This window comes from Scyliorhinus canicula, chromosome 3, assembly GCF_902713615.1.
Source record: "Scyliorhinus canicula chromosome 3, sScyCan1.1, whole genome shotgun sequence".
Taxonomy (NCBI): Eukaryota; Metazoa; Chordata; class Chondrichthyes; order Carcharhiniformes; family Scyliorhinidae; genus Scyliorhinus; species Scyliorhinus canicula.
In genome coordinates this window covers 32,826,657-32,839,686 of record NC_052148.1, presented here as the reverse complement: position 1 = coordinate 32,839,686, position 13,030 = coordinate 32,826,657, and the positions used below count along the sequence as shown (strand labels likewise).

General features: G+C 45.3%; 1 protein-coding gene across 4 annotated transcripts in view; it reads left to right on the top strand.

Annotated features, from left to right (window-relative positions):
• LOC119963886 (flocculation protein FLO11-like) overlaps positions 1-12,565 on the top strand; it is a 42,500-nt gene extending 29,935 nt beyond the window's left edge. For 3 of the 4 annotated variants that reach the window (XM_038793250.1, XM_038793249.1, XM_038793252.1), the window contains 2 exons: positions 354-1,327; positions 10,103-12,565. In XM_038793250.1, the coding sequence (XP_038649178.1) occupies positions 354-1,327; positions 10,103-11,692 (2,564 nt within the window). In that variant the 3' untranslated portion in view covers positions 11,693-12,565. The remainder of the gene's footprint in view (positions 1-353; positions 1,328-10,102) is intronic. The other variant, XM_038793251.1, reaches the window with a different exon arrangement.
• The last annotated feature ends 465 nt before the right edge of the window (positions 12,566-13,030 follow it).

The window sequence follows — 13,030 nt, the reverse complement described above, 5'->3', positions numbered from 1 at the left end:
CCAACCTTTCCTTATAAGATAAGAATTTCATTCCAGGAATCATTCAAATGAACTTTCACTGAACTACTTCTAATGCAATTATTCTTAAATAAGGAGATTAAAACTGTGTACTCTCCGCCAGATGTGGTCTCACTATGGTGCTGACATCTGTGCTGATACTTCTCTCCTTTTATATTCCGTTCCCCTTGCAATAAACAACATTATATTTGCCTTTCTAATCACTTGCTGTATCTGTATATCAACTTACTGTGATCATTAAGTAGACCAAAATTGTTGCTGGTATAAAATGTAATGTGAACATAGACTCATTTTTCGTAAAGAATCTTATTTAACGCCTGAATGTCTTTTTGCAGGGAATGTCACTCCTAACCGTGCTGCTGCCAACTCTTCATTGGTTCCTGCTGTTCCTACCCCAAGTGCTCCAGTCACTGTTTTACTCCCACAAAACCCTTCAAACTCAATCACCATTGCTGACAATTCAAGATCCTCTCCAGCAAGCAACATGCCAACCCATCCCTCACCCAATTGGCCTGTTCTGCAGCCCTCAGCTGGCATGCCTCTAGCTCAGCCCTCAGCTGGCATGCCTGTAGTCCAGCCCCCAGCTGGCATGCCTGTAACTCAGCCCTTAGTTGGCACGCCTGTAGTACAGCCCCTAGCTGGTATCCCTGTAACTCAGCCCTCAGCTGGCACCCCTGTGACTCAGCCCTCAGCTGGCACACCTGTATCCCAGCCCTCAGTTGGCACGCCTGCAGTGCAGCCCTCAGCTGGCACACCTGTATCCCAGCCCTCAGTTGGCACGCCTGCAGTGGAGTCCTCAGTTGGCACGCCTGCAGTGGAGTCCTCAGTTGGCACGCCTGCAGTGCAGCCCTCGGCTGGCACACCTGCAGTGCAGCCCTCGGCTGGCACACCTGTATCTCAGCCCTCAGTTGGCACGCCTGCAGTGGAGTCCTCAGTTGGCACTCCTGCAGTGCAGCCCTCGGCTGGCACACCTGCCGTGCAGCCCTCAGCTGGCACGCCGGTAGTGCAGCGCTTGGCTGGTACACATGTAGTGCCATCCTCGGCAAACATACCTGCAGCACACTCCTCGGCAGTCGCGTCTGTAATGCAGAACCCAACTGTAGTGTCCTCCCCAGTACCTGCTCCCAACCTGCAGCCCTTAGCTTTATCAGTTGCCCCTTCAAGCACATCAACTGCACTGTCTTCTGTGTCTTCGACTGCCTCTAAGTTCACCGCTCAGGCTGCTTCCATAGAGTTTAAAATGCCAATTCAAGAAATAGGAAAGTCGGTGGATAGCGAAGAAAACAAAGATGACAAGCTACCTGTTCAGGTAATGTGGCAATTTACCCCTCCAATCGTTCATTGATATATGAGACTCCATCATTCAGCCCTCATTCAGATTTCCATGGGGTTAACCGAAGGTGACATATAATTCTTAAACAGATTCATATGTCGTTTGGTTTTTAAATTTGTTTCGAGATGAATATTTATATATACTGACAGCATTATAAGTTTGAAAATAAGTAAATAATTGCTTGAAGGTTCATTTGACTGTGCTTGCTTGTTCCATTTGAGCAAAGTTGAACAATAAAAATGAAGTGTTACAATTGAACTGTTGCGGGCACAACTAATACATTAAGTTAAAGTAATTAAAAAGAGAGGGGCATAAGGGTAGAAAGCTGAGTCCTTTGTCAAGAACAGATCGTTAAATATCTGAGAGAGGGGAGGGCCAGAGGCTATCATGAATACAGGAGCTTTGCGATAGAGTGAGCGGTTGGTGCTGTTGAAAAGAAAGGTCATGATTGGATATACAGTAGCTCATAGCACTGAGTGTGGATCAGGGGATGGACAGAATTCTAAGAATGTTGAATGTCAAGGAGGTGCCTGTCATCAAAGGTGGATCTGCAACATGGCGTAATCCATGCGGAACAAGTCAGAGCTGGAAACAAGTGCTGAGTAAGTAAAGATGGCCGGTAAGACAGGGTTTTCCTTGGATATCTGATCAAACAAGAGAAGGGAAATGGAAAACAATGCAGATGAGCAGGGTAAAAGAGCAAAACAGAAATCCCATCAGAGAGAAGAACAGGACTCCCACAAGCTACGCATTCATGGAAGAGGAGTGGAAGTGAATTAGACACCAATCGAAAAGCAGAATACTGCAGATGAAAAGTCAAAACAAACATAGAAAATAGCAGCAGGAGGAGGCCATTTGGCCCTTCGAGTCTGCTCTGCCATTCATTGCGATCAACAAGTTCAATACTCTGATTCTGCCTTCCCCCCCATATCACTTGATTCCTTTAGCCCCAAGAACTATATAGAGCGTCTTGAAAAATATTACGGTAGATAAGTCCCCAGGGCCTGATGGGATTGTGGTGGTATGGATATGGGCACTGCCATTGGTGCAGAGCACTGGCTTACCATTGGCTCTGGCTGGTCATGTGCCTCTCGTCCGATTGGTTGGGACTAGTCATGTGACTGCTCTCCAATTGGTAGAGAGGCAAGTAGGCCCCGCCTCCGAGGTGGGGTATAAGTAGCCAGAGTTCCCGCCGGTCGGCCATTCTCTGTAGTCGACCACTGGGCTAACAACTAGCTGATTAAAGCCACAGTTCGGATCCTAATTGTGTCTTGAGTCGAATTGATGGTACATCAGGGATCTACCCCAGAATACTAAAGGAGGCAAGAATGGAAATTGCTGAGGCCTTGGCAGAAATCTTTGGATCCTCACTGTCTTCAGGTGATGTCCCAGAGGACTGGCGAATAGCCAATGTTGTTCCTTTGTTTAAGAAGGGTAGCAAGGATAATCCAGGGAACTACAGACCGGTGAGCCTTATGTCAGTGGTAGGGAAATTACTGGAGAGAATTCTTCGAGACAGGATCTACTCCCATTTGGAAAGAAATGGACGTATTAGCGAGAGGCAGCAAGGTTTTGTGAAAGGCAGGTCATGTCTCACTAACTTGATAGAGTTTTTCGAGGAGGTCACAAAGATGATTGATGAAGGTAGGGCAGTGGATGTTGTCTATATGGACTTCAGTAAGGCCTTTGACAAGGTGTCTCATGGCAGACTGGTACAAAAGGTGAATCCACACAGAATCAGAGGTGAGCTGGCAAGATGGATACAGAAGTGGCTCGGTCATAGAAGGCAGAGAGTAGCAATGGAAGGGGGCTTTTCTGATTGGAGGGCTGTGACGAGTGGTGTTCCACAGGGATCAGTGCTGGGACCTTTGCTGTTCGTAATATATATAAATGATTTGGAGGAAAATGTAACTGGTCTGATTAGTAAGTTTGCGGACGACACAAAGGTTGGTGGAATTGCGGATAGCGATGAGGACTATCAGAGGATACAGCAGGATTTATATCACTTGGAGACTTGGGCGTTGAGATAGCAGATGGAGTTTAATCCGGACAAATGTGAGGTAATGCATTTTGGAAGGTCTAATACAGGTAGGGGATATACAGTGAATGGTAGAACCCTCAAGAGTATTGACAGTCAGATCTAGGTGTACAGGTCCACAGGTCACTGAAAGGGGAAACACAGGTGGAGAAGGAAGTCAAGAAGGCATACGGCATGTTTGCTTTTATTGGCCGGGGCATAGAGTATAAAAAGTGGCAAGTCATGTTGCAGCTGTATAGAACCTTAGTTAGGCCACACTTGGAGTATAGTGTTCAGTTCTGGTTGCCACACTATCAGAAGGATGTGGAGGCTTTAGAGAGGGTGCAGAAGAGATTTACCAGGATGTTGCCTGGTGTGGAGGGCATTAGCTCTGAGGAGAGGTTGAATAAACTTGATTTGTTCTCACTGGAACAAAGGAGGTTGAGGGGGCGACATGATAGAGGTCTACAAAATTATGAGGGGCATGGACAGAGTGGATAGTCAGAGACTTTTTCCCAGGGTAGAGGGGTCAATTACTAGGGGGCATAGCTTTAAAGTGCGAGGGGCAAGGTTTAGAGGAGATGTACGAGGCAAGTTTTTTTACACAGAGGGTAGTGGGTGCCTGGAACCCGCTGTCGGAGGAGGTGGTGGAAGCAGAGACGATAGTGACGTTGAAGGGGCATCTTGACAAATACATGAATAGGATGGGAATAGAGGGATACGGACCCCGGAAGTGTGGATTTCAGTTCCTGTGCTGTACTTTCCTTTGTTCTCTTTATTCTTTGTTCTCGCTCCTTCTTGAAATTACACAATGTTTTTTCCTCAACTACGTTCTGTGGTAGTGAATTCCACAGATTCACCACTCACTGGGTGATGAAATTTCTCCTCACCTCAGTCCTAAAAGGCGGCACAGTAGCACAGTGGTTAGCACTGTTGTTTCACAGTACCAGTGTCCAAGGATCGATTCCCGCACTGTCTGTGTGAAGTCTGCATGCTATCCCCGTGCCTGTGGGTTTCCTCCGAGTGCTCCAGTTTCCGCCCACAAGTCCCGAAAGACGAGCTGTTAGCTGAATTGGAGTGTGGTACGAGGGGATTTTCACAATAACTTCATTGCAGTGTTAATGTAAGCCTACTTGTGACAATAATAAAAATTATTGTTAAAAGGTTTACCCCTTATCCTCAAACTGTGACCCCTAGTTCTGGACTCCACCACCATTGGGACATTCTTTCTGAATCCACCCTGTCTAATCGTGTTAGAGTTTTATAAGTTTGTGTGAGATTTCACTCTCACTCTTCTAAACTCCAATGAACATAATCCTAACTGACTTAGTTTCTCCTCATATGACAGTCAAACCATTTCAGGAATCACCCTGGTTAACCTTCGCTGCACTCCCTCCATAGCAAGATGCTGGAAATATTTGTCCTTGAGCTTTTTATGCGTTCGTGGGATATGGGCGTCGCAGGCTGGGCCAGCATTTCGTGACCATCCCTAATTGCCCTTAACCTGAGTGGCTTGCCCGGCCATTTCAGTGGGGGAGGGGGGTGGTGCAATTTAAGACTCAATTGCCTCACTGTGTGGGTCTGGAGTCACATGTAGGCCAGACCAGGTAAGGACGGCAGATTTCCTTCCCTGAAGGACATTAGTGAACCAGATCGGTTTTAACGACCATTGGCAATGGTTTCCTGGTCTTCATTAGACTTTTAATTCCAGATTTTTATTGAATTCAAATTTCACCACCAGCTGTGGTGGGACTCGAATCAAGGATCCCAGAGCATTACCCTGGGTCTCAGGATTGCGATTCCAGTGACTACTACGCCACCACCTCCACTGCTGCACTATTCCAGTGAAGCTTCTTGTAAGCTTGAGGAACAGCACCTCATCTCTTGCCTCGGCATTTTTCAATCTTCAGGTGTCAACATAGACTCAACAATTTAGGATCCTAAACTCTGTTCCCCATTTTGTTTCCTTTTCTTTGGATATTTCAGCTTTCCTCTTATTTTTGCTTTTACAACAGCAGCACATATTTTGTTCATTTGTTTCTTTTCTTGTTCCAATCTCCTGTTGCTTTGGCCTTGTAGCACTAGCTCTTCTGACACGCTGCCCGCCCTGGCACCGCCCGTGATCCCCCCCCCCCGAGAATTGGCGCTCGCTGTTTTTTACGGCGGGCGGCCTGACGTTCTCGACCTGTTCACGCCGGCGGCAACTACACCTGGTCGCTGCCATCGTGAACATGGCGCCAAAAGCTCGTTTGTGGCTTGCGGGGGGCGGAGAGGGGAGTGAGCACCACGGCCGTGCTCGGGAGGGGACTGGCCCGCGATCGGAGCCCACCGATCGTCGGGCCGGCGTCTCCAAGGGACACACTCTTTCCCCTCCGCCGCCCCGCAAGATCAAGCCGCCACGTCTTGCGGGGCAGCGGAGGGGAAGACGGCAACCGCGCATGTGCGGGTTGGAGCCGGCCAACCTGCGCATGCGCGGCTGACGTCATTAGGCGTGCCGGCCACGTCATTCTCGGCGCGCCGGACCTTCGATTTACGGCACGCTGCTCCTAGCCCCCTGGGGGCATGAATAGGGTGCGAGGAGCGGCCTCCAACGCCATCGTGAAACTCGGCCGAGTTCACGGCGGCCTTCCCGATGCCGCGCGGTAGCGGAGAATCACGCCCAATATATCTAACTTTTTCCAGTTCTTTTTAAAAAAATTTAGAGTGCCCAATTCATTTTTTCCAATTAAGGGGCAGTTTATGTTGCTCTATTAATAATGTTGGTGAACCACAAGCTTTCCTTATGTCGATCAAATGACCGCACAACCAGTTAGTTAGTTCAAAAGATGGTTTATTTACATACACAAGAGTTATGTCGACATGCAAACACAATATCTACTACGAGTTAAACTACATCTATCAGCTACAATAACCTATACTGAACTTCAGGGCGACCGGCACTGTGCAAATGGATAAGGCCTTTATCTGGATTTCACTCGGTTGGTTCGAAGAAAGTGGCTCTGCCTCTGCTGGGCTCATCTGTCAGGTAGCGATCGTTGGACTTGAACCTGGCTGGCTGTTCCCGCTGCAATTGGGCTGGCACAGGCCAGATCCAAAAGAGACAGAACACATGGCTGTGTCCTCTTTTATCCCTCAGGGATTTTGCGCTCTTTGGGGCGGTCCGTAACCTTGGACCCAATAGTTTGACAGGGCTCTGATCACTGTTTTCGATTCCGGCCAATAAAGGGGCGGGTGCCTTGGTAGCTGGGCGGGTCCTTAGCGGTCATTGACCGTGGCAGTTGGGCTCTCTGAGTAAAGGGAGTGGCGCCAATCAGTCTGTGGCTGTACCAGTTTCTTGATTGGAGTTCTATTGTCCTGGGAAAATGGGCCATTGAAATGTAGACGAGCGGGGGTTTTGGTCAGGCTTGGTTACCTGCGTTTCAGATACACATAAGCTCTGTATCTGTCTGAGTCCTGGGTTGCCCATAATTCCTATGGTCCTTTGCAGGTGGTCATGTTAGATGGCTACATCTAGCATGGCTAATCCACCTAGCCTGCACATCTTTGGGTTGCGGGGGCGAAACCCACGCAAACATGGGGAGAATGTGCAAACTCCACACGGACAGTGATCCAGAGCCGGGATCGAACCTGGGACCTCGGCGCTGTGAGGCAACAAGGCTAACCCACTGCCCCACCGTGTTGCCCACCAACTTTTCCCAGTTCTGATGCAAGGTCATTGACCCAAAACATTGTCTCTCCTCAGATGCTGCTTGACATGCTGATTATTTCCAGCATTTTCTGCTTTTATTTCAGATCCAAGCATCCACAGTATTCTGCTTTTCCATTAGTGTATAGGGTGGAATTCTCCGCCAGTGGGATTTTCTACTCCCGTCGAAGTCAGTACACATTTTGGGCGCTTGTCGCATATTCCAACCCCTCCCAGTCCGTGACGGGGCCATTAAATGCAGCCCATAGTGTCTCAAAATGGGCAATCTTGGGGTTGAGTCCATTCCAGATTTCAGAACTTGCTGGTATTTGGGTTGAGTGATTTTGGCTGGGTCTGGCTGGGTTAAGCTCGGGCCACTAGGAGTATAGAAAAGACAGGTACCCTGAGTCAATAACTAGTTGGTGTACCAGCACACCAGCGCAACACCTAACCAAACTTATCTAATAATTAAAATTCAGGAATGGTAGCTTAAAAACAAGTCCAGTCTTTGGACGTTGCAGGTTTTTGGACAGCTGGATTTGAGTCACTACGCGTAGTAAGTTACTCTGTCAAAAAGTAATCAACCAGGAGTCCAGTGACCTGTTAGACAGGGAATACAAAAAAGCTTTTATGGTAAGTGAATTGTAAACCCATATTAAAATTTAACAGAAATTGTCATCATTGTGCCATTCGTGACCTTAAACGTTGTATGAATGTCAGCAGCATATTGTGCATCTGTTTAAACCTCAGAGAGTGTAATGGAGACTCAGTTATGGGGAGGCAGTGGTGTAGTGGTATTGTCACTGAACAAGTAGTCCAGAGACCCAGGGTAATGCTCTGGGGTCCCGGGTTCGAATCCCACCACGGCGGATGGTGAAATTTGAATTCAATTAAAATCCGCAATGAAAAGTCTAATGATCTCCGTGGAATCATCACCAATAGAAATCTGCCGTCCTTACCTGATCTGGTCTACATGTGACTCCAGATCCACACAGCAACGTGGTTGACTCTTAACTGATGGTCTAGTAAGCCATTCAGTTCAAGGGCCATTAGGGATGGGCAACAAATGCTGGCCCAGCCTGCGATGCTCATATCCCAAGAACGAATAAAAAAATTCATAGGACAAGATGAGGGCCTTTGAGAGAACATAGAAGTTGGAATTGCTCTCGTCAGAGCAGAGAAGTCGAAGATTAGATTTATTTGATGTGTTTCCACTCATGAAGGGTTTAATAGTGAGCAAGGAGAAAATTGAGAAAAGAAGGGCTGAAAGGGTGATGAGACTTGTGATGCAGTCCATTGTTATGGCCTCCAATGTACTGCAGATTCAATAGAAACTTTCAGAAGATAATTGAATGTGCAGGGCTATGTGTCACGAGTGATGGACTGGGAATGGTGGGATAGCTCTATCACAGTGGGTTCCAAACCAATGCAGTGGGAAGTTGAAAATACTGATCAAAATGTGATCGTACAGGATTAAGGCTGAGGTAGCTGAATTTCTAATGAATAAAATCTGACTTGCATTTGTTGTGCCAGATTTTGGAGATTACAGTCTGTGGAACTTTGTGAAGGGCCCATAGTGGAGATTCTTCATAAACTAATCCTTAAAATGAAGCATACAGATGTTGCTGGATGATATTTCAACATTACCCACCCCAACTCCGCCCCCACCTGCCATCCAAAATCTAGACATCACCAGGAGACACCTAACGGAGTCTCCTAAGTGTGTGCATCACATTAAATAATGAGGCGGCATACTGGAAATCTGGCTTGTGAACTTTAAAAATTGTATCCCCTTTTGTCCTCCACTAGCTCTTTGCGAGATCAGCCCGTGATTTTGTTGCATGTCTTCCATTTCCTTTCCTTCTTCAACCAGATCTGATTCTTTGTGATCTGGCAGACAACTTATTGTCCTCTTTAGATCACAACTACTCGCACTATTGTGACCCCAAAGAAGTTAATTAGTGAAGAATGTTCTTTGTGGTCACAATTTTGTATAATTGATGCCTGACCTGAAGGACAATATTATTCAGAATCTGGCACTACTACAGTTTTGAAGATAATAATTATAATTTGCCGTATAGCTTTTTCTCTTGTTCCATGTTATTTTTTCTGAGAAACTTTGCATACATTTTTAAAAGCCCTTAAGAAATTAATTCCGTGCCTACTATTGGCAACAGGTGTTTTGTGTATGTGTTTTCGAAATCAAAAACTTGTGCAAGATGAGCAAAACCTCAAATGCCAAGCAATGGGTCAAATTTTGCTCTGAACAATGCTTGAATGGCACCAGCTATTCATTAGACTTCCACTTGCTCATGAGTTTTCTGTGGAGTTTTGCACAGCAGCTTACGCCAAATGTCTAAACATTACAGTACCTTCTACATGTCATCTGGATCAGACCAAACAGCTGTATATCACCTTAACCCATCAGAATTCAATATAATTGAGGGGCGGCATGTGGCACAGTGGTTAGTACTGGGACTGCGGTGCTGAGGACACGGGTTTGAATCCCGGCCCTGAGTCACTGTCCGTGTGGAGTTTGCACATTCTCCACATGGCTGCGTGGGTTTCACCCCCACAATCCAAAGATGTGCTGGTTAGGTGGATTGGCCACGCTTAATTAGAAAAGAAAAATAATTGGCTGCTCTAAATTTATATTTTAAAAAAAAAATTAATTATAATTGATAAGCAGAACGGAGGCTGAACTGGGAAGATAGTTCGTAGTTCAAACAGAGAATTTAATGTCAAAACAGGTACAGAAAAGAACATCTCGTGGAAGCAACTCCCACAAACTTTTAATGTGGGGAGATGCTAAGATTAAAAATGTGTGCAAAATAAGTTGGAAATGTCCAACAATCTATACTTGGTGTACAAGTTCACAATTATGGATTGGACTTTATTGCTTTGTTTTGTTTTTTTGCCATCAGATGCTTTGTCATTTTAAATGCAGATAATTTAACATAACTTGTGTTTTATTGCAGTATTTATTTGCTGAAATTTATGATCACCTTGATTCATCCAGCTCCAAGCTGACTTCATTTTGTTTTTAAAGGAGAAAATGGTTCCCGTTGATCATTCACAGACCAGTGGTTCTTCCCGAGCTCCAAAGATTCAGACCTTAAATTCAGATCGTAATAACTCTGGCGAGAAAAGAGAAGTTAAAAAAATATTCACCCCCAATACTGATCAAGCGAAGAGAGAAACAAGAAACAATCAAGCTATAACACAAGTCCCTTCAACGCACAGACAGGTGCACATACACAGACCTCTGTATCAGCCAAACGAGGATGATTCTCAGGATATTGGCAAACCAGAAATATTGCGAAGTGTTGTTGAGAACGTGCAATCAGGAACTGAAGCCTTTAGTTTGTCCGAAGGCCCCTGTACAGTAACAAGTGAGGATTTACAGCTCAGTGAAAGCACAGTGGCTAACTCAAGAAGCAATCATTCAGACAGTTCCCCGCTATTCACCAAACCTAGTCGAAGAGATACGCCTGAAGAGGACAACTCTTTGAGTTTGGGTGACAGCAGTAATAGGGGAGCTAATGCTTCTTGTGATTTCAATGACAAAAACTCAATTAAAGAACAGAAGATCCAAGCTCTACGTGGTTACCAGAATGATCAACGGCAAATGAACTTCTATGACATTCACAGTCCATTGAATGTACAGTTGAATTTTGATGCTGAGAAAAAATTAAGTGGAGCAGATGAAGGTGTGGACCCTGATCAGAAAGACGTTTCAAACCAAAACATGAACACTGAGTGCACGCCTAAGGCTTTTCAGATGAGTCACACTGAAATTGCGCAAAGCGTTCCTGCACTTGCAAGAACACAGCCTGTTGATAATTGGGCTGACTCTGATGTTGAATTCATGAAAAATGTGCAAATAAATAAAGGCACAGATTCAATTTCCGGAAGTGATCAATTGCTCATTTCTTCTGATACTGATTGTTCTTTTGAAGGCTATCTGGTTCCTGAGCCACGTGTTCATGAGGAACAAGGCTTCCAGAATGCAAATGAGCTGAACAATAGTTCAGAGCTTCGGTCATTTCAGGTCCCTGACGTGCAAGTAGCAGCTAAGATTGGTGACGTGGCTGCTTCTCAGAAAAATGTGTCAAACCACACTGCTGAGCTTGGATGTGAACTGGAACCGAATGGAGGTCGGAACCTTCATTTTGATTGTAGTCAGCCACATGAAAACAGGTTTACAGGGGCAGAATCAGATAATAATTCGAACCTGGAAGGAAATACTTCAAAGAGAGATTCATCGTCCTCTTGTGCAATGAGCTGCAGTAAATGGGACACCAGCCCAGAGGTAGAAAACACAGATCCATACAACGAGGATGTTAAGGAACATGTAGGGCATATTTATCAGGAACCTGATTATAAAAATGAAGAGGGCAATAAGCGTAAATTAGAAGCAACTAACTTGGGAGTTGTTTACGGGCACGATATTGGGGATCGCTCCATTAATGCGTTGTCCAGTGAGCAGGTTCCTTTGACCACCGAGGAAAGGTCACAAGCTAGACAGCTGGTAAACTCAAAAGGGGATTTGCCACAGTCGAATTACGGATTATTATCAATGTCAGTTGTGATATTATCAGTTGTTGCTGCATGCATATGGAAATACTACCGTAAATAGGCACCAATGTGACCCCAGCAACCTTGTTTATTAAAAATTAATGTTGAAGTAATTTTAAATTTACAGTATAATTTCAATTAACCAGTCAGGAGGGGAGAATAATTTGCTTTCTGCTCTGGGAAATGTTCTCGCTCATTGCATTTTGGCAGCAGATCTACAGTTGGAACCTTTACTGGATATCCGAGTTGCAACATCGTTGACACAAATGCCTCTGTTGTAGTTCGCAGTTCAGTTGTTTGCAAAAATAAAAGCAATCATAGCCATTTAAAAGCAAATATAGTTTGAACAAAGTAATTATTCTGATTTGTATTCTTCTACAGTTTGCTCTTACCTGTGCAAATACAGTTTCTTCAAATAATTCACGGTTGACAATTTAGCGTTTGATTTTAAAAGCAGCCTGCTTCCTTTCACCAAAACGTCATTTAAATTTGGCATCTCTACCGTGGCATATTCCTTCTTTCATTTGTACCAGTCACATGAAAACAGGTTCACAGGGGGCAAACTGCCCTCGGACTGACTTGTCAAGAAGCCGAGTGCCTTTACTCTTGTTGTCTTGTCATTGCTCCATTCCCTCAGGCCCAACAAGAACATGTGGAATGTTGGTGTTCTATCCAAAGCTGAACCAAGCCTAGCCTCATATTAAATGTACAATCCATTACTGTTATGATGGCCATGAAGGACATGGGGGACAGCTTAAAACCCACTGCTCGAACCTGGGCCAGTATAGGCCGATGTAGACGCGATGGGTCAAATGGCCTCTTCCTGCACTGTGAATTCTATGAAATCCCATAGGTCCATGGGCTTGGACTAGAATGCTGTAAACTGCGGCGGCAGCCTTTTTTGTTACTTTAATAAAAGTGTTTAGTGCTGGAAGACTGGTGTTGGTGAAGTTATTACAATGGCCATGATTGTTTATTTTCATTTCTGCAAACTTATCTATCTCCGCCCCGATGTCAGCCCACCCCAACCCACACAGCTGAAACTTTAGTCATGAGCTTGGCACCTCTAGAATCTACTTCACTTTGTGCTCTGAACCAGTCTCCCATTGCCCCAAACCTCATAAACGCCAGTTGGTCCAAAAATACAGCCACCTGTTCCATGCTGAGTCCCAAGTTCTTGTCCCCTCTGACCTCCAATAATCTAGTAAAACCTGAAGTATAAAAAGTAGACCTGGTAAGAGATGGTGGGAACTTGGCGTATTTTTTTTAGGTAGTCAGGACACCTCTTTGGAGAGATAAAGGTTACCTCTGGAATTTTCTTGACAATGTTATTCATAGCCCCAGAAGTGAAATGAAACAAATTCCAATTGTCTTCCTTTAACCTAATGAGTGGGCTCCT